The sequence below is a fragment of the Petaurus breviceps genome, unplaced genomic scaffold, assembly GCF_028583685.1.
Source record: "Petaurus breviceps papuanus isolate PSGF00001 unplaced genomic scaffold, PetGlider_PUasm1.0 90845, whole genome shotgun sequence".
In the NCBI taxonomy this organism is placed as follows: Eukaryota; Metazoa; Chordata; class Mammalia; order Diprotodontia; family Petauridae; genus Petaurus; species Petaurus breviceps.
In genome coordinates this window covers 5,434,385-5,456,980 of record NW_027187359.1, presented here as the reverse complement: position 1 = coordinate 5,456,980, position 22,596 = coordinate 5,434,385, and the positions used below count along the sequence as shown (strand labels likewise).

General features: G+C 40.8%; 1 protein-coding gene and 1 long non-coding RNA gene across 12 annotated transcripts in view; one reads left to right on the top strand and one right to left on the bottom strand.

Annotated features, from left to right (window-relative positions):
* Nucleotides 1-22,150, top strand: part of DTNB (dystrobrevin beta) — a 375,244-nt gene extending 353,094 nt beyond the window's left edge. For all 11 annotated transcript variants that reach the window (XM_069071996.1, XM_069072001.1, XM_069071997.1 and 8 more), the window contains 2 exons: nt 2,470-2,504; nt 4,828-22,150. In XM_069071996.1, the coding sequence (XP_068928097.1) occupies nt 2,470-2,474 (5 nt within the window). In that variant the 3' untranslated portion in view covers nt 2,475-2,504; nt 4,828-22,150. The remainder of the gene's footprint in view (nt 1-2,469; nt 2,505-4,827) is intronic.
* Nucleotides 1-22,596, bottom strand: part of LOC138149102 (uncharacterized) — a 258,992-nt gene that overhangs the window by 205,415 nt on the left and 30,981 nt on the right. The gene's annotated exons all lie outside the window — the stretch shown is intronic.

Here is a 22,596-nt window from a genome sequence, read left to right as displayed (position 1 = left end):
GTCTGATCCTCAGTTTCTCTTAGAACGTGTAAGTTATGCCAGCATTGAGAAAAATGGCAGTCTTGGCACACTAAGCTACTTGCCCTAAGCCAAACACAATCCTAGAATACCATTATGGTTGACAAGCATCATGAGAGAAGACTAGGGATTGATGAGCCTGTTTTATCCAGTGTGTAGCCACATTACCACTTTAGGGGAAGGAGGGGGGAAGAAAGGGGGTGCAATTAGCAGTGATTTCATTCCCTCCTGAGCAACCCATAACTTGTTAAAATCATGGCAGTGGGTGGATGGGCTACAGAGAAAGCAGTGGCTGCTCAGTGAAGGGTCCCAGCCCTCTACAAACAACTAAAACCAGTGCCGCACCATGGGGACAGCAGCAGCAACAGGTATAGTTGCCCCTGACCTGTGTCTCCTGGCCTCAGGCCCTTCCTGATCTTTATGCCTCACCTACTCTATGCTTTTCACCACTTGCTTTTCCATGTGTACAGGGTTTCTGTTTCTAGATGCCTGGGTCTGCTTCCTCCTGGGGGAGGTTTGGATAGTGTCTGTCCATGGGACAGGGCTTTAGATGAGGTTGAGGTATCAGAAGATTGAGGTGGGCCCTAAGTTGGTGACCTGCAAAATTTAATAGAATTTGAGATGTGGCCCTGAAATCCTAATGCATTGTTCCTCTTATGGTAAAAGCTCACTAAATTTGGATATGGTCCTGAGATCAGTCCTTTTTATATATGAAGCTCTTGGAGCTACTAATGTATTAAATACTTGTCTCTGGTTTGAGATACTGAGACCAATAATCCTGAACAAAAATGAATGAAATGAAAATGGTCTCAGTTCTTTCAAATAAAAGTATATACAACTTGTCTCAGTGGGACAGTTTTGGCGTACTCAACACAAAAAATGAGGCCCACGTGTAAAACATTCAGTTACTCTCTCAAACTTCCCAACTGTGTTCTTGCCCACCCTAGAACCCTTCCAACTCTGCCTAGTAATCCTTCATCCTTCAAGGTCTTTCTGCTTGATCCAGATCCTCTCCTTACAGTGCATCCACTAACTGGATCCCAAAATAGTTTTGGGGGTGACAAATAGTATTCTCATATCACTGAGGTAAAATCTGGTTATCCCAAGCTTCACCCAAATTTCTGGGGGATCCCAATTTCATCTTGGCTCCTCCAGAACTTCCTGTCCATTCCTTCCCCCACCCTCCACCCCCAGAATCTTTTCCTTGATTATCCTGTAAAGGAGCCATGAAGTAGTAGAAGGAACAGTTGACTCGGAGTCAGAAGACCCGAACTGGAATGGAGGCTGCAGTCCTGGCTGTGCTATTACTAGCTTGTGGGACCCTGACTAGTCAGTTTACTTGTCTGAACCTTCATTTTCTCATCTGTAAAATGGTGAGGATTAAATGACCTCATCCATATCATGTGTTTTGTAAGGACAACTCTTGGCTTTTTTTGTTTGTTTTATTGGTGCCCTCTGTCAACTAACTCTTGGCATTTTTGTTTTGTTTTACTGATGCCCTTTGTTTTTTTACACCATTTCCTGATACATAATCCACATTCCCCCCCCCCCCCCCCCACACACAAACACACACACATTGAACCTTCTCTTGTATCAAAGATATTGGTATTGCTTTCATCTGCTGTCCAAGCAGCTGGAGGCCAGGAATTCAATTTGCCAGTTAAAAGACACTCAGTGCTTGGTAATGATAACTCACATTGATATCATATAACACTTTAGATATATTGGCAAAACATTTTATGTATATTATCTTGTTTTAGCCTCACAACCCTGTAAGATAAGTACTAGGGGCATTTTATCTCCATTTTACAGATGAGGAAACTAAGGGTTAGAAAATTTAAGCAACTTGCCCAATGTCTCAGAGCTGGTAAATGTCAGAGATGGAGCTGAAACCCAGGTCTTACCTGGCACCAAGTCCAACATTCCTCTCTAGGGCATACGGCTTTAAGGTAATCAGAATAGGCTTGAAACCAGATTTGAATGTCTTATATTTGAATGTCATATCTAAGGCAATATTAGAGGCTTCTAGGGTGGGCACAGTTACAGTTTCACAATTTGAGCAAAGCACAAAAGCAGGAAAAAACACAGCACTGTTCAGGTCATTTTCATCTTGTTCATTTTTAAGGGCAGATTATTAGTGCCCTGTTGGCATTCACTAAGTTATATTCATCTGTCTGTCAGTGATTCATTTCCTGCTGATTTTGCCCCCTGCCAGGAATTTCTCTATGTGGACATTTTGTTTAATGCCCATTGCAGTTACAATAAAGGACTGTATGGCCTTACCAGTCCCTACCCTGTAGTAAGAGTTAGAGGGGCCCAAATCAATTTACAAAGGGGGAAAAGAAAAACAAAGAAGTCATGGGGACAGGGCAAATAGCCTCTAAAAGGCTGACTTTTGGATGGGAAACCTAAGAGTGACCTAAATATATTGTTTCTGTCTCTGCTGCACAGGTTAGCCAGAGAGCCTGGACCAAGAGGTAGCACAAGTGAGTATGGGCTAGCCTTGCTCCCTGTCTTTTCCCATCCCTCTCTCTCTCTTTCCTCATATTTCTCTTATCTCTTCATTTCTTAAATAAGGTTTAGTTTCCCTCCTTTCCTGCTTACAAAATATGCTACAGGCCAGGTCCATACTGAATGATAAAAGGCCGCACTTTGACCTGTCAACCTAACCCCATTATTCCTTTTCCAAAACCAGTACATTTTAGGATCTATACTCTAAATGTGGCTAGTCTTCTGTGAGAAGCTCTTATTTTGGGGAATTGAGTTGGGAAGGGGTTAGCAAATCAGAGAAATCACTAACTTAAAAGCAGCTGTCAATTTCCGTACCCAGTGGTAGAGTGTGAAAGGATGGAGCTGCCCATCTTCCTATTCTCCCCTGGCCACTTTAACAGCAGCACCTTTTCCCTCCACAATTTCCCCCCCACCCCAACAAAAACAAATTAATCTAGACCATTTCTCCTGTTCTCCCCTTAGGATCTAATCCTGGAGTATTAACTTGGCCACAAATCCATATATTGCAAGCTGACAGAAAGCTGTTCAGGGTCAAACTGTGTCTGCAAAGCAAGTGGTACAAATCTCCATGATGTCAGTCCACTTGCTGGTGTCCAGAAGTATCAGGCCATTCTTGTACCTTCCTACCTCCTAGCAAAATGTGAAACTACAGATTCCTGCATAGGCTTCAAGAAAAATGCTTGACTACCCTCGGAGATAGTCTCACTCTTCCTCGGTCTCATCCCCTCTTCATTTTAAACTATAAACACCTTGATTCTAGTTCCTTTTCTCAAAAAATACAACTTCATGTTTGTTTAACAAATGCAAAAGAAAAGTAGAACCAGATTATAATGCCAAGGAAGAGTAAACAGGCAGAATTCTTGAAGCACAAATTCTTCAGGGGGTAGCCATGATATCTTTTCTTTGTTTTCTCCCCCATGATCATCTTTCTAGATCACAGATTTTCAAGGTTTACTGCTCAAGTCTTCCAATCCAGTACTCAGAACCACCACAACAGGATAAAGAAAGAATTGCTCAGCCCTCAAAACTATAACCAGTGAACACCTTGGGAGAGGATGTTGGGGGGATGGGGGTGGAGACAGTATTGCAATCACAAACTCTCTAGCCATTTTTTTTTTCTGTTGTGGGTCAAATTGTAATTCTACTGCTGACCCCTCCTCTCTTACTGTCTCTTCTGCCCTAATTCATATGTAGTTGCCTTTGCTGATAGGTCATCTCACAAAGCCTAGCTCTGCAACAAAGACGGAAAAGAATCAGTTTCGTATCCAAAGAAAAAACATTTCTTTCTTCTACTGAGCTTATGTCCTTTGAGTAGCTCCTCCATACATCCATTCTCTTTAACCAAATCCTCCCTTGCTTTTTCCCACTGGTAATTTGGGAATAGCAGTCCTCACTTCCCTAAAGAACAGAGGAGAATACATAGACACCCAGACATGAGAAGGACCTCAGAGTCCATCTTGTCCCTAACTCATGTATTTTACAGAGGAGCAGTCAGAGGCCCTAGAAATGAAGCCACTCACCCATGCCCACACAGCTGGCCAGTGGCAGAGCAGGCATTAGTCTAAATCCCTTGATCTCCAGGGGAGGGGGCTTTCCGTAAGTGGTGAGGTAGGACAGAATCCCAGCCCAGAGGACCTGCTTCTCACCAATCCCTCTATCTGGTAGGATTTGTAAGAGAATCCTGTATACTATGGTTTGTTCATTTGAAACACAGACTCTAGTAACTGGGTTATTTGTACCTTGTATCATGAAATATCTTTCAGTTTCTGTTCTTTTCCTAATTCACAGCTAGTGCTTCTTTCCCTTCCTAATATTTCCATATGCTATTCCCTCCTCTCCCATCCGCACTTCCAGATCCTTTTGTCTCAGTGTTTTTAGTAGACTTCATTTGATACCTTTCATCTCATAAGATTCACAGAGCTGGAAGGCAAATGAGCTGACCAGTATTGTACAGATAAAGAAACATCTCAACCCTGGCTTTACCCCTTCCTTGGAAACATCCCCTGCACCTGAAACTTGAACATGACCTTTAAAGGTGCCCCAAAAGACACTCCTTCACTGTCCCCGCCCTCCCCCCCCCACACGAAGGAAACAGTGTTCCCCTGCCTTAGAAGAGAGCCAGAAAGAATTCTGCCCAACCCCTCTCAAGATACACTATGCTTTTAAGATAGGATCTCAGAAACCCGGGACCTACATAGATTACTCTTTTGATACCAAACCCTAACAACATTTGCCCAGAAACCATTGCAAGAAAGAATGTATATCTCTCTTTTTACTAACATTTGATCTGTCCTGCAGAGACTCAGAGGACAACAGAGAAAGCTGGCATTGACATGATGAAGGCAGAACCTTCCCCCAGAGGCACCTTCCCATCCATCATCTTTCCAGTGCACACACCTGGACCAAGCCTGCAGTCTGCCTGTCACCACAGCGCCAGGACGAGGAGAGCCAATGGTGATGGGAGGAGGGGAGGGGCTGCCAGAGGGTCCTCCTGCTGGGCCCTTCCCTCTCAGATTCCTGCATGTACTAGCATCATCACCACTCCCCTCAGGGCATGGGCTCATCTCTGCAACAAGGAATTTCCCAGGAAGTTTAAAAAGAAAAGAAAGAAAAAAAAAAAAAAAGCACTTATCCTGTGTCAGTGACCTGGGTTTCTTTCTGACTTGCTGCTAAAATGTGGGTAATTTCCCAGGGTGGGAGACACTGTTTTCCCACATGAACTTTGACCTTAAAAAAAAAAACACACCAGCAAGTTTTCTTCTATCACACAGAGGAAGCTTCAGGCTCATACTCAGCTTTATAGACACCCCTACCCAGGCCACATACTAAAAATAGACTTTTGCTTCTCACTATTGGGTTTCCACTACATTTGACATTGCATGCTCCGTAACCTGGGGAAAGAAAGAGCTCACTGCTGTAGCCACAGAGTCCAAATCATAAAGTCCTTTCCTATACCAGGAATATAAGCAAGGGTATTGTAGGCCAGGGGAGATGTGGATGGGAGCAGTGTGCCCGGTCTGGTTTTCCCTGGAGGCCCTTTGGTGAAACCATCTTCTGCCTTTCACTGTTCTTAAATAGTTCCTTGGCATACATGATAATCAGTCCCAATTCTTGGTGATTTTTTTTTGTTTTTTTTTCCTCCTTTTTGGGCTCCAGTGTGTTATTTTTAGAAAGGGAGCTGCTATAAATATTTATAAAGGGCAGTGGCAGGAATGAAATAACAGACTCCACAGCTGGCTCCCTGCATTCTCTCTGCCTCAGCTGACCTCCACCCTCTGCCTGAATACAGCCAAGGAAGGCCTGTGAACTGGGCCCAGTGGCTACAAATGGTTTCCTATGGAAACAAGTAGAATCTGTCAGGCTGGAACAGAAATACTTATGGACAGCAGATTGTTTACATCTCCATCTACCCTGTCATCTATCCTTTTCCATTACCTGGAAGGAATCTAGGAATGGAAATTATAGACACTTAGGCTGAGAAGGTTAGCATTTCTTTAAGACCTGGATGTGAAGGAGAAAAGGCCACCAAAAGAGATATATTCGTTGTTAAGGGGAAACAAGGAAAATGGGAGCTGAGGAGGATAGCTACTTTCCCAGGACTTAGGGGCTCTTGGAATTCTAAATCAAATAACATGTGTTCAGGAGAGCATGGTGCCTCCTATCATTGTGGCTCAAGCCCTGAGAAGTCCTGACCTGAGTGAGGGAGAGCCAGAAGGCTACAGAGCTATGGTGTCGGGCCTCAAATACTTGTCTCTGAGGCCTCCTCTGTTCATTACAAGGTCATCCAGCCTCTGCAGAGTTGCCTGAGGTCTCCAGAAACATTAAAGGTTTTGCCCTTTGCTTACCTACAAGGAGCCATTTTTGGCCCACTTTCTTCCAGTGTTGGGAGGGGGGATGGCAGGCAACAAGCAGGAAACAATACGCTCAGCATCTAAGGCTCAAAAAAAACTATTACCCCTAAGAAAATCCATACCCCTTCCTATGTTTACAAGTGTCCTGAGGATAAGACAGCCAGGTCAGGGATGAAGTATAGGACCAGTAATGTAGTAGACTATTTTTCATTTTTATGTAAATTGCTGCTTAATTTCCCAGACTAATTTATCTTATAACACTTTAGATTAGGGTAATAGTTCTCACAGACCTCTACCTCCAGTCCATGGCCTAGTCAGCATGTGGTTTAATCTTTTTCAGGCTCCCTATGGATCAGCAGCAGAGGGCATAATCCTCACAAAATGACCCCATAGTCAGCCTGCCCCACTCTCTTCAAACCAGGTTTGAGAAAGACAGGGAACTGACAAGGTGAAGTTTCCTCCAACATAAAATGGAAACTCGTAACTTTCTTGTCTACCTCAAAGGGTTATTGATTGGGTCAGATGAGATAATGGATAGGAAAATGCTTTGCAACATCTAAGATGTTATATGAATGTAAAGTATTGTTACATTATGGCATCTCTTCAGTGGATCCTGGAGTATATTCTTATCCCAGTTCTTATGGAGATTGGAAGTATAAGCCTCCTTACTAATTGTTTTAGGATCATTTAAACACCTAATTTGGACCTGAGGAGCATTGACTTTGGCAAAATTGACATACACACACACTATTAGCCTTAGATCATTTGCTTAAAGAGTAGAGACTCCAGCCCTAATGATACCTCAGAGTAGGTGAACTTTAGAGTCTATAAGAAGCAAGCACTGGCCCCAGTAGTATTTTGACCAACAAAAATCTATTTCACAATATCTCAGTATCAAAAAGCCATTGGATATTAAAGGGTGACCCAAGCCAATCCATCTATAAACATCTATCATCCCTATATCATCCCTTCCATCCATCCACTGAAGGAACACAGGACCCACCTAAAGTTGCCCATTCTACTCTTGGAGAGCTCTAATTATTGAGATTTTTTCCTCTGATAATAAGAGCTCATCAGTATAGCACTTTAAGGGTTACAGATAGCTTTAATGAGCATCATTAGGTTTGATCCTTACACCAAGCCTAAATCTGCCTCTCTGCAGCTTCTAATAGCTGCTCCCAGGTCTGTCATCTAGCACCAAGAGAACAAGATCGATATCCCTTCTGTATGACAGTTCTTCGATTACTGAAGTCAGCTATCCAATTGCTACTTCCTTCCCCACCAAGTCTTCTCTCAAGGCTAAACATTCCCAGCTCCTTCTGCTGATTTTTATATGACATAGTCTCTAGGTCACAAACTAAGGACCAGAGAAAGAGGTTGTGATTTACCCAAGGTCACACTTCAAAAGAGCCATTTGAACCCAGGTTCTTGGACTCTTTTTACTGTACCACATTCTCCTCATTTCCTTTATGCCATGGTAGAATCCAATAAATTATCCTTCTCTATGGAGAATTTTTCTGGTGATAATGTGTAAAAGACGCAAACCTTAAAGCACTGTATGTGTCAGTTATGTTTGTTATCATGCTGGTCACTCTACCCTGGAGGTGCTCTGGCTTGTAGCCTTCCCAGCTGGTTGGTCTTTTAACTGTAGATATAGACTCAGATGAAAGCTGCTGCTCCTCCTTGCTTACTCCCTGCCATATAATCAGTGACAAGTTATCCATTATGAGCTCAACATTAGGACTTAATACAATTAGAGCTGTCCAAAACTGAAATGAACTCCCTTAGAAGGTTGCTCCCTGTCACTTTTTGGTAGGGCTTTTAAATCATTTGTTGGATATGTTGTAAATGTATGCTCCCTCTCAGCTCTGGATTGAACTGAATGATGGCTGAAGTCCCTTCCTTCCCTGAGGGGCTATGATTTTAAGCCAGGCCTGCCTGAAGAATGCCTGCTGAACTCTCTGGTATGGGAAGGTTTTTGTTTCCACAGGTAAGAGTGGCTTCAAAGCAGTCACTCAGCTAACTGAGCCTATTTGGGTACCAGATGAGCCCCTGGGCAAGAAGGGGTTCAGTTAATAGGCAGGTCAGTCTGGGTAAGAGGAAACCTTCCCACATAGATGTTCTTCCTGTGCCTGTATTAGACAAAGCTGAAATCTATGTGAGGTTGATGCTGTCAACACTGTGTATGAAAAGGTGGGTCCTGGGGTGAATAAGTAGTATACCACACTTGTAAAAATAAGACCCTTCACCCCCACTTCCAGCCAGACCCCTGAGGAAATGGAAAAATTCTAGCCAGTGAGGTAGGGAAGTGCCATGAAAAGGAACTATCTACAGGAGGAAAAAAAGAGAAGGGAGTGCCAAGATCATATCACTGTACCTTATATGCCTGAGAGTTCTGGACACAACAGGCTTGGGCTGATGCCTATAACCTCAGTAACTCTTTCTAGACCAACCAATTCAACAGTCAAATCAGCAGACACTAAGTATTTCTGCTAAGCAATGTACGCATCATAGTGATGAAGACTTTCTTAAGCTAAGTCTGCCAGGTTGCATGTGAACAGTGCAGGGATCCAGAGCTTTAGCAAGGAGATGATATTATTTTGCTTATGTTAGAAAAGAATGTTTTACCTGTTTTAGAGAAAGTATAGCATAATGGATGAAGAGCTGGCCTCAAAGCCAGAAAGACCTGAGCTCTAGTCCTTCCTCTGACACCTCTTTGGCCATGTGATCCTTGGTAAGGCACAACCACTCAGTCTTGAAAGCAATTCTCTAAGAATATCAGTTGTATTAAAGGTGCCAACATGCATTAGTAATGGGAGTTTCCCCACCCAAAAGTTCCCTGTACTTGAAATCACAGGTCCTGTCCCTCTCTTCTACAAATGATAGGAATATTCTATTGCACGATGTATCTTAGCTCTAGGAGGCTTCATTCACCAAATTGAATTAGAGTATATTCCCAAGATAGAGTTCATGTCTCTATATGCCAGTATGCCAATTTACATGATAACTATTCTTCAAAGATAGAGAGTGTACAGATGCTCAATGTAACATTCCAGTGCCTTGTTTTAGACATCAGAAGCTCCAAAAATCCCCATGCCTCTAAGATGATACATGGCAGCTTACTGGGTCTAACCTGGGAGAATTGATACCTGAATTCAGCTGAAACTCAACAATCTTGTAGCAAGAAACACTTTCCCTCCAACTCTAAGTGGTACACCCAAAGTTGGGCAATGCAAAAATGATTGACTGAAAATGGATATCTGCCAAAAAAAAAAAAAGCATTAAATAGATGGCAAGTCCTTTTCATTGAGAAAACATTTAAATCTCTGGAAACAACTAGGTGGCATAGGGCACTGACCCTGGAATTAGAAGGACCTGGACTCAAATCTGGTCTCAGATATCTACTAGCTGTGTGACTCTAGGCAAGTCACTTAATACCAATAAAGCAAAATAAAAATGTAAATCTGAATTTAAAAAAATATTGGGTTTTCCACAGAAAGTAGGGTCTTCTAGAGGGTTAAGTGATGATGATTGCTATATTTACATTATGAAGCAAACCAGAAGAAAATAATATAAATATAGATTGAAGACAGGGAAGTTATGAGAGTTCTTCAAGTCCTGCTATATTTAGTGCATTAATGGTCAAGATTGAAGACAGACAAACCAATTGGGTGTTGTAGCAGCAACCATACTGGTATACCTAGGATGGCTGCTTAAATCCCTTAGATCTGCTTTGCCAGGAAAGACAGCTTTTTAAGGGGTCAACAGTCTTTTTAAATTGTTTTAATATTATTCATTTATTAACATTTATTCATTCAATAAAATTAATATTCATTAATTCAGGAGAAAAGTCAGCACCCTGAACTCCAGACAAACTACAAGCAGAGAAAGACCAACAGGGAGGACTCTGACTGCCTGAATCAACTACACACTTTACATACATTACTGGATAGAGAGAACCTTTACATCTGAGAAGTCAGGGAGCTCTGAACATACAACCACTCAGAATCTCAATCAAGGAATCATTAGATCCTTCTCATAAGCAAGCCCTCAAAGCAAAATACCAATTCAGAGAGAGAGAGAGAGTGTGTGTATGTGTGTGTATAGGTACTTATCAGAGCCAGAAGGGATCACAACCCTCCTGACCCTGTGCCTAATTAGAAATTAGCAAAAGATGTGAAAGCCTTCTTACAAACAACCCTCCTCTAAGCAAGCTTCCCCTAATGGACTCCACATTAGGCCTGTTAATGGGTAGGGAAGATCTTAAATCCCTTAAACATTACTGATATCTGCACTAAGTTCTGCATTAGCATGCCCTCAGGAATGACGGCAGTGGGGGGAGGTACACAGGTTGCCTTAGGAGAGGCAAATGGTTCCAGGTTGAAAAATGGAACTGGTCCAAGTTCCCATGCCAATCAGAGTGGCACTGGGTCTGGGACCATGAGTAGCCCCTGCACTTCCAGCTTGGGTGAGATAGGGAGCTTTAAAAAAAAAAATAAATAAAAAGATTGGAGACTAGGCCTAGCTTCTGGTTGAATTAGGGAGTGGTGTTGTGTGTGTGTTGGGGGGGGATGGATCTCTGCCCATAAAACTCAGGGTTATGTAAGCTAAGTGGTGCCATTCAGGATAAGACAAAAGTGAAGGCTTGCAGCTCATATGCTTGAATACTGGTATAAGCTCAGTCTAGATTATCATAGTTTTTCTAGAACCCTGAGTGAGATAAAGAGCTTGGATGCAGTGGGGCTGTATCTCAGAGTATAGGATACTAAACCCATTATGATCCCCACTGTGCCTTAGAAACACTTCAATTAATGAGGAGTTTATTGAAATTCAGAATTAATCAGAGCCCAAGTGAAGAAACCAGCAACCAGTCTCCAAGCCTAGACCAGGAATTTCTACTGTAACTAAGAAAAAGTCTTGACTGGTTGAGGGAAAACTCATAAGTGACATTATATTACTCTTCCAGTGGTTCGCAGGCATTTTATTCAAGTGGAGGCAATGTGGTGCAGTAGAAACAGTATTGGATTTGAAGTTGAAAGATCTGGGTCCAAATCCAGATTCTGTCACTTATTGAGTAACTCTTTACCTTTCTGTGCTTGTTCCTCATCTATAAAATGAGAGAGATGGTAAGGTCCCTTGCAGTTTAAAAATCCTGTAACCCTATAAAGCATAACACCATAGTGCCTATCAATCAGACAAGAATACCTCTAGGCTTCTAGCAAGGTAGCTTCTTCCATAAAGAGTTAAAGGTCCCATTGTTTAGACCATTTAGGTACTTAACATTATATTGCTTGGTCAAGACCTTAGACTAGCACCACCTAGGTAGAATTGAGCCCCAAGACTAGAGGTGCTCAAGGTCTCTCTTATAAAGCTTATTCTCTCTCAAAATCTAGATTCTGTATCAATCCTCTTAGTCATTAGCAATGGCTATAGCCAGCTCCATGACCTCATTCTTTCAAATTGTTCCTTTCTCCACTAGGAAGGTTTCCATGATAACTAATAGTTCCTTCCCCTTGTCCTACTCCTCCCAAAGAAGCTCTTTATTCTCTGCCCTGGAAGGAAGGCCTCTAAAGAGTCCCCCCTGTTCCTGATTGACTGACTTCACTCTAACCTTTATCTCTTTTAGCCATTCCAAACCTTTTCTAAAAAAAAAAAAAAAAAACAGCCTTTTGGCTCTCTTGGCATGAGATAGTGGCAAAAGTCCAGGAATTGGAGTCAGAAAACTCAGGCTCTCCTTTTTGCTACCTTTGTGACTTTGGTAAAGTCCAAACATCTCTGGGCCTCAGTCCCCTAATATATAAAATGGGACCTGGACTGAATGATTTCTAAGTTTCCTTCCAGATATAAAGTCAATACTCCCTGCCTTTTTATATGGTAACAATCATTAGGTGACAATGAATATCATATCCTTTATTTACTCATCCTCCCTAGCCCTACAACAGTCACTGGGCTTTTACTCTGGCCTTCACTTACCCTTTCTCCCCACATTTTCTCTCTCTTTAATTTCATTCCCAATCTTATTCATTCTTCTTTAATGTCCTAAGATAAGGGATCTCTTGGAAGAAGAACTTCCATGTGTTAAGAGAGGAGCAGTATGGAAGGGAAGGGTCAAGTTAGAACTGAGAGGATGGGGCACTAAGGAAGTTAGATTCTTCAAGGGTTCTTCATCTGGCTCACTGGTGAGCCTGATAATGGATTTCTCTCTGAGGGATGAAATCAGCTGATCAGAATCACACAATGGCAGTTAAAGCTAGAAGAAACTTTAGAAATCATGTCACCCAACTCCTTTATTTTATTTATAAGAAAAATGAGATGCTGAGAAATTAAGTGGGCTACTCAAAGTCCCACTACCAAGTAAATTGCAGAGCCAGGACTCAAACCTAGGCCCTCTCCCTCTGAGCAAGCACAGGGCTCTGATTGCCATGATAGATCACACCAAGCCGGGATTGAGGACCAAACTTTAAGAGTATGAAGTCCAAAGTAACAGTGTCAGTCTTTGTAATTCAAAGTACAACCAGGTCCTCAAATTTCTTCTGGACCAAATATACATTCTTCGCAATAAGTATTAGGGGGAGGAGCCTGAGAAGACCTAGAGAGTGTTTAGAAAAGCTCCAGGGCAGACTAAACATCAGCTTTCTTCCTCAGCCATCTTTTGTTCTTTTGACTTTCCTTGTTTCTACATCATAGGATCATAGAACTGGAAGAGATCCTAGGGGTCACCTATTTCAATCTCTCATTTTACAACTGAAAACTGAGGCCGAGAGTAATTAAGTACATTGCCTAAGGTCATAGAGCTGAGGTTTTGAACATTAATCTTCAAGCTGAGATGTGATAATGATTCTAGGTAGACTTCTCAAGCCCCAGATTCTTTGGTCCACAGTTCCAAAAGCTTGCCTAGACAAGGGAGCAAGGAGCTGTCCAGGGTGTCTAGGAATAGTAGGCAGAACCCAGGAGCAGGGACTATCTTATCATAGGAAGTAACTGCCCTGAAGAAGGAAGTTTCTAGTTAATCTCTACCTCTCCAGCCTGGGGCTATTTTTTTTTTAAAGGAACTTTAAAACTACCTTTTCCCTCACCGGAATCCCTTTACATCCACTTCAGTGATCCCAGATACCCTTCTCCTTCCCATGTGGTCAATCAATCAATCAATTTATTTATTAAGAGCTAAGCACTGATGGCTAAAGAACAGACAAAGAGAATGTGAAAGAAGAGAGCTAAAGACAGTTGGGGGGTAGGGGTTAAACTACGGTGGGAGTATGAGGAAGAAGATAGAAGAGCATCAGAGGTGGAAGATTATAAAAGGAATTTACTGTGATGGGACATTGTAGGAGGAGTTCAAGAAAGAAATTCTTTGACCTTCAGAGATCTTTCAATTAGACTGAAAATATGAGACTAGTGCAAGAGTAGAATGAAGGAACAAGCATTTATTAAATGCCTACTATGTGCCAGGCATTGTGTTAAGAGCCTTACAGATATCTCATTTGATCTTCAGGAAAAAAAAGTGGGAGGCAAGTGCTATTATTATCTCCACTTTGTAGTTGTAGAAACTGAGGTACACAGAGGTTAAGTGACTTGCCAGGGTCACACAGCCAGTAAGCATCTGAGTCAGGATTTGAACTCAAGTCTTCCTGACTCTAGACTCAGTGCTCTATCCACTGGGCCTAGCTGCCTCTAAGGTGATGAAAAGAGGTGATAGTGAGAGAAAGGCTAGACAGGAAAGAAAGCAAAATAGAATAGAAATGCCATGGCCTGTCTCTGATCCTCAAGTCTAGGTTCTTTATGCTGCACTTTATATCTGTCCCTAATTACACCTTCCATTATTTCCACCATCCTAGAACCTGTACTAGCATATATTGTATATGGAACTGTGGATGGCTTAATCTTAGAGTCTGTAATCACCAATGTTTGTTCCTGCCCTAATCCCATCCCTTACCTTATTAATTCACAAAACGGGAAAGTTAGACCTGGCTGCCAGGCCTGGCTCCCTCTTCAAACACTGTTCCTCAAAGGAGGAACTCCTACTCCCAACTTAATTCATATTAACCAAGGGGATTAGTAAAATTTCCTTGGAGGCTGTTTGCTTCAGAGAACACAGTTCATCTTTCATTCTTGCCCCAAGGTTTAAGATGAGTGGGGAAGGATGATTAGAAAGTCTGAGGAGATTGGGCCAATCCATGTGAACTGGAGGCCCTGAGTAAAGATAGAACAGGAAACCTGCTTATTTCATACTTATTTTCACTGCATACCCTTACTACATTCTGCCCACAGCTTACTCCTAGCCTGACTCCAAAACTGTTTATACCTCAAGTATTGGTCCACTTTTGATATCAAATGGGTTTTTTTCTCCCTTAATTGATGTACTTTCTTAAGGAGCAAATTCAACATCATTCATAAGGTCAGGTTCACAAAGCAGCTACCCTCTAAGAGATATATTCAGGAGAAGAGAATACTTGGCAGAAGGAGGAGTTGAACCATAAAGCAAGGGAGAAACAAATCAATCAATTCCCTTTTCTATACACATATTGTATAGAGACAACTTTACTAGATGTTGGAAGGAGAGAGGGATAGAAGACATGACTTCTTTGTTTAAACAGCTACTAAAACTGACACAAATTGGGGTGGGGAAGAGGACGGAGGGAGTATATAAACAACAATAACATTGCAACACATCATCAGTTATAGTTGAAAGAGAGGTGTCTACATTACTGGTATGAAGATGCTGGAGTGTTTGAGCAAATGGAGCCTTGGTGTAATTTCTAAGATAGCTTCATAAGAGGTGAATCTTTAGGAAAATTTTGCAGAAGAGAAAAATAAGCTAAAGATAGCTTGGTGGCTCAATGGACAGAGTGCTGGATCTGGAGTCAGGAAGATCTGAGCTCAAATTCAGACTCAGATACTTATTAGCTGTGTGGCCTTGGGGAAGTCACTTAATCTCTGTTTGCCTTAGTTTCCTTGACTGTAAAATGGGGATAATAGAACCTAGGGTTGTTGTGGGGATCAAATAAGATAATATCTGTAAAATACTTAGTGCAGTTGCTGGCAATTGGTACTTGATAAATGCTTATTTCCTTCTTAATATGAGTTTAAAATACAAAGAATTGGGAGTCGGGGTAGAAAACAAGGAATCAGGCATGAGATCATAAATAGATTAGTCTGACTGGCACTTTGGTGCTTGGTTGTTAGTGATTTTGAAAACCACAGCAGGGGAGATATTCTCAGACAGGTTTACTGAAAGTTTTCAACAACTGTATCATCAAAAAATATTTTTAGGCACACAAAATTCACTGTTTTTCTAACTACATTTCCCAATGCCATCCTTTCCACCTCTGGGAATTCCCATATCTTCTCATTCCCCAAAGCACCAGGTTAAAAGAATGCAGCCTCCATCTGCCACAGCTGCTCAGAGCTCCTTGGCAAACACAGGCTTCCATAAAAGCCAAATGATATGAGAACAGAATAAAACAGCAAGAGATGTCCTAGTTATCATTAAGCCTGGCCCTGTCTTCATCAGGCATCTAACACAATGGCTCATGAATAGTGGTGAATAAGTGGTTGTTGAGTGATTATGCATAATATCCACCCAGAGATAGGAGGTGCTCTGGTTATCACTCCATCGCTAAAAGTAATTTGTCCAGCTAGGTACATGTCCCCTTTCTCCACTGATCCCAAGCAATGCCTTTCTAAAGTTTTTACTTCATTTGAAGCAAATGACTTTTCCAGATAAAGGAATATCCTTCTTTAGTCATAAGTATAGGTTTTTATTTATAATAATAATACAATATGTATTTATAATAACAATACAATAAAATTGTATCAAATACCCCCTGTGAATAGAAGACTACAGGATACAAGACTCCTGCCCTTGTAGGAGCTTGTAATCTAATTGGAATAGGAAACTCTGAAAAAAATCTTTTTAAGACAAATAGCAATGTTATATAGCCCATATATATGCTTCAAGTCCTATTCCAATGTCTCATCATGGCATAGAGGTGGTCCTGGGTTCTTGAAGGCTATGTCAACAGGGTACAAGCTACAGCAAGTTCTACCATGCTGGAAAAGCTTTGAATGTGCCCCTAGGAACAGTTTTTTCAGGACCAACCTGATAAACCACAGAGAGGCACATAATCAGAAGGCTAGTCACCTGGCATGTATACACACATGTTTGCATGCATGTATATGTGGGTACACATATATGTATATTTTACATGTGTGTATAGCAACCCATGAAACAAAGAAAAATTTTAAATGGCACTTTCCCTTCCCTCTCATTCTGTTTTGAAGTGATGCCAGAGTGTTATAAAAGGGGGCAGAAGATGCTAAGAATCACAGCTTTTAGGCTGTCAATAAACTTAATCTTACTATTGAATCTCTAGATGTAAGATCTAAGTGAACAATGAATGGACATATTGCTGGAAGAACTGAATCATATCCATTTTTACATTGTTACTATAAACAAGACCAGATTATAAATACAAGGGAGTCATATCTAAATGGAAGAATGACTCTCCTTGGTTCCTTGGAGAGGCAATGAAAAGAATTGGGAGAATAGGTTTTATTGAATGTCCAAAGACAACAATAAACACTATATCATGGCTATTTGATCTTCATATTGCAGTACCAATGATGAGCATTTGCATAAAGACCTCCATGAAAATAATTGAAGCTTATGCACCAACATTGAGTGCTGACAGAGTGGGAAATCTGTGAAGAACTTGTTAAGACCCTCCAAATTAGACCCACCCACACTCTGATATCTGGTGACATTGGTGGAAGAGTGGGAAAAGGAGAGAATAGAGAGAAATAGATGAGAAAACATGGTTAAGAAAGAAAGAATGAGAAAAACCAAAGACAAATTGATTACACAAAAGCCCCACACCTCTTTAAGAAAGTAATTGGTAGTCATTGGACATGGTGAGCACCAAATAACACCACAAAGAATGAAATAGAATATATTTCAGCCAACAAGGAAAGACTTGTTATTGATATGCAGGTTAGCCCCAAGTCAGTTATCTGTGCATAATCATACCATCAATTCATCAAAGCTAAGATCAAACTTTGTGTTGATCTTTTTTTTTTTAAGAAAAAAGGACAATAGGGACAGCTAGGTGGTGCAGTGAATAGAGCAGTGGCCCTGGAGTCAGGAGGCCCTGAGTTCAAATTTGACCTCAGATACTTAACACTTACTAGCTGTGTGACTTTGGGCAAGTCACTTAACCCCAATTGCCCTGCCTTCCCCCCTCCAAAAAAAAAAGGCAAAAAAGAAAAAAAAGTAAGAGAGAATAAGAAAAAAATAGTATAAAATTGAAATAAACCTGACCCAGAATGACTTAAACATGTAGCTGACAAAAAAAATGGAAAGTAGACAGCATAAATTATAATGACATCAGTTATAATCATATTATCCATAAATTTTTGTCACGAGAGGAAGAGCAAAAGAATCCAGAAGGTGCCTTAATCAATAAACATTATTTCCTTGCCAAATGGATATGGCTACCAAAGGCAAAGCAATAGTTATTTTTTTGCTAATAAAATTGTGTCAAATATTTCCTGTGCATAGAACAGGATATATAGAGATCCCTGCCCTTTTAAGAGCTTACCATCTAGTTGAGACAGAAAGCTCTGAAAATTCCCAAAAAATCACCTACAATGATATATGGTACATATCTTCCCCATTTTTACCACTCTACCACATATATCTGTTGCCTTCTTACTTGCCAAATAGAGATGGTTACCAAAGATAATACTGAGTTAAAATGTAAACTCATTTTAAAAATCTTATGCTTGAGGATGATGAACAACAGATTACAAATAGTATTTTCACATAAAGCAGAGTGAAGCAATGAAGCATTAAATAAGTTTAAAGAAAACTTGGCAAGGTATCCAACTAAACAAAGTCATCCCAAGAGGATTCAAGAAGGAAAATGGAAGGAGGGCTACAAACAGAAAAAAAAATAAACAGAAAATATTTTCAAAATTCACTAAAACAAATGGTTTTCTCCATCTAGAATAGCAGAACTACAATATTTGGGCCCCAGAATCATAGTCCTGGATGTGATTATAAAAGAGTTAAAAGGCACTGAAGGTAACAAAAAAGGAAAAAGCAGCTGGATTGGATCCAGTGTGTGTAGAATAGATTCGTGCTCAAGGTAAAACAATGTGAAGGGCACTGAGGGACTGATGTTTGAAGGAAGGGAAGTAGCAAAGGTATTTAAAAATGTTTAGACTTTATAAATACCCCCAAAAGACAGATGAGAACATACTTAACTAATAGCCTATGGGCCTAGTCTCCTAAAGGCTTTGTAAGAGTAGTCTATACACAAATCAACCATATTTTTGATGCAAATATTAGTTAAGAATTAACAGACTTTTACTAGTGATATTCAACAATGGACAACATTTTTACCATTTCACAGTTAACTAAAAAATGTATAGGGCATAGGATCCCAACATGCTTATGCTTTGTTTGTTGCAGAATACTACCTTATAGGGTCTTTGCTGCAAGGTGACTCCCATCTATACATCAAAATAATTCAAAATTTCTAAGAGGACATAACAGAAATAACCCTGTTTATCAACCTTCTGATCATAAACATCAGGCAAGGTAAAAACAACAAAAGCCCAGCAGATGTATGCTGGCCAAAGGTATTTGCCACTGTGCTGGAAGACATCCAGTACAGAGTCCATGTTGAAGAGACATTCCTTATAGATGATGAGGTCATCCAGATTATGTCAAGAACAGAACTGGAAGAGATCTGTAATTAATCAGAAGAGTTTGCCTGTCCATGCACATGAGAAAACCAAGTGGATGAAAAATGTCTTTTGGACAGATTTCCACCTATATTTGGAGAGATATATACTCTGTACAGCTTGTCTGTACACACACATATTATATATGCATATATGTAAGACAGTACAGATGGACAAAAAGTCAGGCCCAGAGTCGGACTGTGAAAGGAAAGTATCTTTCCCTCCTACTGGATGTTCTTGAGGAAATTACAACACTTCTTTATTGACTTCAAGGCCCATATTTCTAGATAGAAGCAATCTATCAGTATTGTTGTATGGAATAGAGGCATGGAATACAACCTCAGTGGAAGGATTAAGAATGAGTATCACACAGCAGGCAATGGTAGGTATGAATAGGCTGCAGCATATAACCAAGAGGAACAAGATTAAAAGATGTCGTCAAGGAAATGTATGAAAAGTAAAAAAGATGGTCTGGTCATTAAGGGATCACAGGTGAATAGCCAGAGTAGGACCCTTCAAATGGTGCCCTCCACTGGTACTCTTGAAATGTCAGGACAAGGCAAGGAAGACTGGGACTTCCTGTTGCAAACTTATGGGAGGAGATAGACAAGAGGTTGCCAAGAAGGACAGGCAGAGATAGGTTGCTCTCTGATTGTTTAAGGGAACATTCATATTGATGAAATGATAGGTGCATTTGAGTAGGGTCTATATTATTATTATCAGTATTATAGAAATTCAGAGAATGAAGAGGTCACAATAAAAAAAAACAAAATGATATGAATATGTTGAGCAATTTTTAAAAAAATTATAGATAATGGATTTGAGTACAATAAGTCTACCTAACAAACATTAAACAACTATTATGTGCCAGGAATTGTGTTTGTTGATAGACAAAGAAGAAACCATCTCTGCCCTCAGGGAGTTTTCATTCTACTGAGGAAATAAAAATACTTACACCTGTAAATAAATAGGAAAGGTAAAGTCAAGAGATAGGAAAAATCAGCAAAGCCCTCATGGAGGAGGTGGCAAATGAATGGTGCTTTGAAAGAGACCAAGGGTTCTAGAAGGTGAGGAAGAAGTGAATTCCAGATGTGGCAAATCATTGTATGTAGTGCCAGGTGTAGGGGAGATAAAATGGCTCCTTTAGAAGATAGTTAGCTGCATACTTTGCCTGAATGGTAAGTGAAGAATAGATGAGAAACACATTGTGGAAATTTAAGTGCCAGGCTGAGGAATTTGTACATAATCCTAGAGGCATTAAAGATTTTTGAATACAGTTATATGGACAGATCTGACCTACAATTACTTTTCCCACCTGTCTCTCACACAGCCTATTCATGGCTGTTTTTAGAAAATGTTCCATTTAATATTGAGACCTGTTGTAATATCATTATGAATAAGTTAATTTAAGCTAAAGCCCTCAAGGTGAAATGGGGTGAATAACTTAGCAGGCTGACTTTGTAAAGGGTCAGAGTTATTTTGATACAAAGTTAACCCAATACTTAGAACATAAGCAAAAGGGAGGGGGTGGGGGGCAGAGCCAAGATGGCAGAGGAGAAACAGGACTTCCCCATGTCTCTGGCTTCTACCTCCTCCAATACATGTAAAAAATGACTCTAAACAAATTTTAGAGTTACAAAACCCACAAAGTGACAGAGAGAAACAAATCTCACATTGAAGGCAGCCCAGCAGGCTGCCAGGAAGGGTCTATCACACCAAACTAGGAGCTGAGCCCAGCCCCATGTGAGTCGTGTGGTTTTGGCCCCAAGGCAGCCCTGACCAGTGGTGGCCAAAGTAGACTTCAGGAGAGTGAATCACTAGCGGCTGTGGTGGTTTCCAGACGTCTCAACCCATAAACGCCAAAGAGCAAGTAAAAGGTCAGTCGGGAACTCTGCTGGAAGAGGGAGTCAGAATAGCACAGTCTGGCCCCTGACCACAGGGCAAGAAGTGGTGGAGGCATGTGGTCCCAGCTACTGCCACATGGCTGCCTCCAGAGCTCCTGGCCTGCAGAGTGTAGGGGGACCAAGTGACCATTCAGAGGGTAATCGCTCTTGCTTTGACCTGCTTGTATCTGGATTAGGGTCTTGGGTGGAGGTCCTGGGGTGTGTGGCCAGGTGCCAGAGCTTGTGGAGGCTGCAGAGAAGGCACCCTCCTAATTGCTCCAGCAGCTGCTAAAATCCCAGCAATTTGGGACAAAACTCTCTCCATTCTGAAAGCAGAGTTCTATTGTGGCAAAGAGTTCAAAAGTCAAGTAATTGACTGGCAACATGAGCAAGCAGAGGAAATGTGATCCTACCATAGATTCCTTTTTCTTTTTTTTTTTTTAAGCAATCGGGGTTAAGTAACTTGCTCAAGGTTACACGGCCAGTTATTTCTGGGTGTGGTGCTAAGTATCTGAGCCTGGATTTGATCCCCAGGTCATCCCAACACTGGAGCCGGTGCTCTTACTTGCTGAGCCACCTGGCCACCCCTGATAGATTCCTTTTTCAGGGACAAAAAAGATCAAAGAATGGAATGGGAGGAAGACAACAAAGTCAGAACTCCTGCGTCAAAAGCTCCCAAGAAAAATATGAATTGGTTACAGACCATGGAGGAGGTAAAGAAGGATTCTGAAAACAAAGTAAAAGAAGTGGAACAAAAATTAGGAAGAGAAATAAGAATGATGCAAGAAAATCAAGAAAAGCTAGTCAACAGCCTGACTGAAGAAAATTACACCTTAAAAATAGACTAACTCAAATGTCAAAAGAGGCCCAAAAAGCCAATGATGAGAATAATGTGTTAAAAAGATGAATTTGCCAGATGGAAAAGGAATTTCAAAAACTCTCTGAAGAGAATCATTCCTTCAGAATTAGATTGGAGCAAATAGAAGCCAGTGACTTTATGAGAAATCAAGATACTATAAAACAGATCCAAACAAATGAAAGAATAGAAGGCAATGTGAAATATCTCATTGGAAAAACCACTGCCTTGGAAAATAGATCTAGGAGAGATAATTAAAAAATTATTGGACTACCTGAAAGCCATGATCAAAAAAAGAGCCTAGACACCACTTTTCAAGAAATTATCAAGCCAAATTGCCCTGATACTCTAGAACCAGAGGGCAAAATAGAAATTGAAAGAATTCACCAATCACCTCTTGAAAAAGATCCCAAAAAGAAAACTCCTAGGAATATTATAGCCAAATTCCAGAGTTCCCAGGTCAAGGAGAAAATACTGCAAGCTGTCAGGAAGAAACAATTTGAATATTGTGGAAACACGATCAGGATAACACAAGACCTAACAGCTTCTACATTAAAGGATCAAAGGGCTTGGAATGTAATATTCTGGAGGTCAAAGGAGCTAGGATTAAAACCAAGAATCACCTACCCAGCAAAACTGAGCATAATGCTTCAGGGAAAAATATGGTCATTCAATGAAATAGAGGATTTTCAAACATTCTTGATGAAAAAAGCAGAGCTGAACAGAAAAT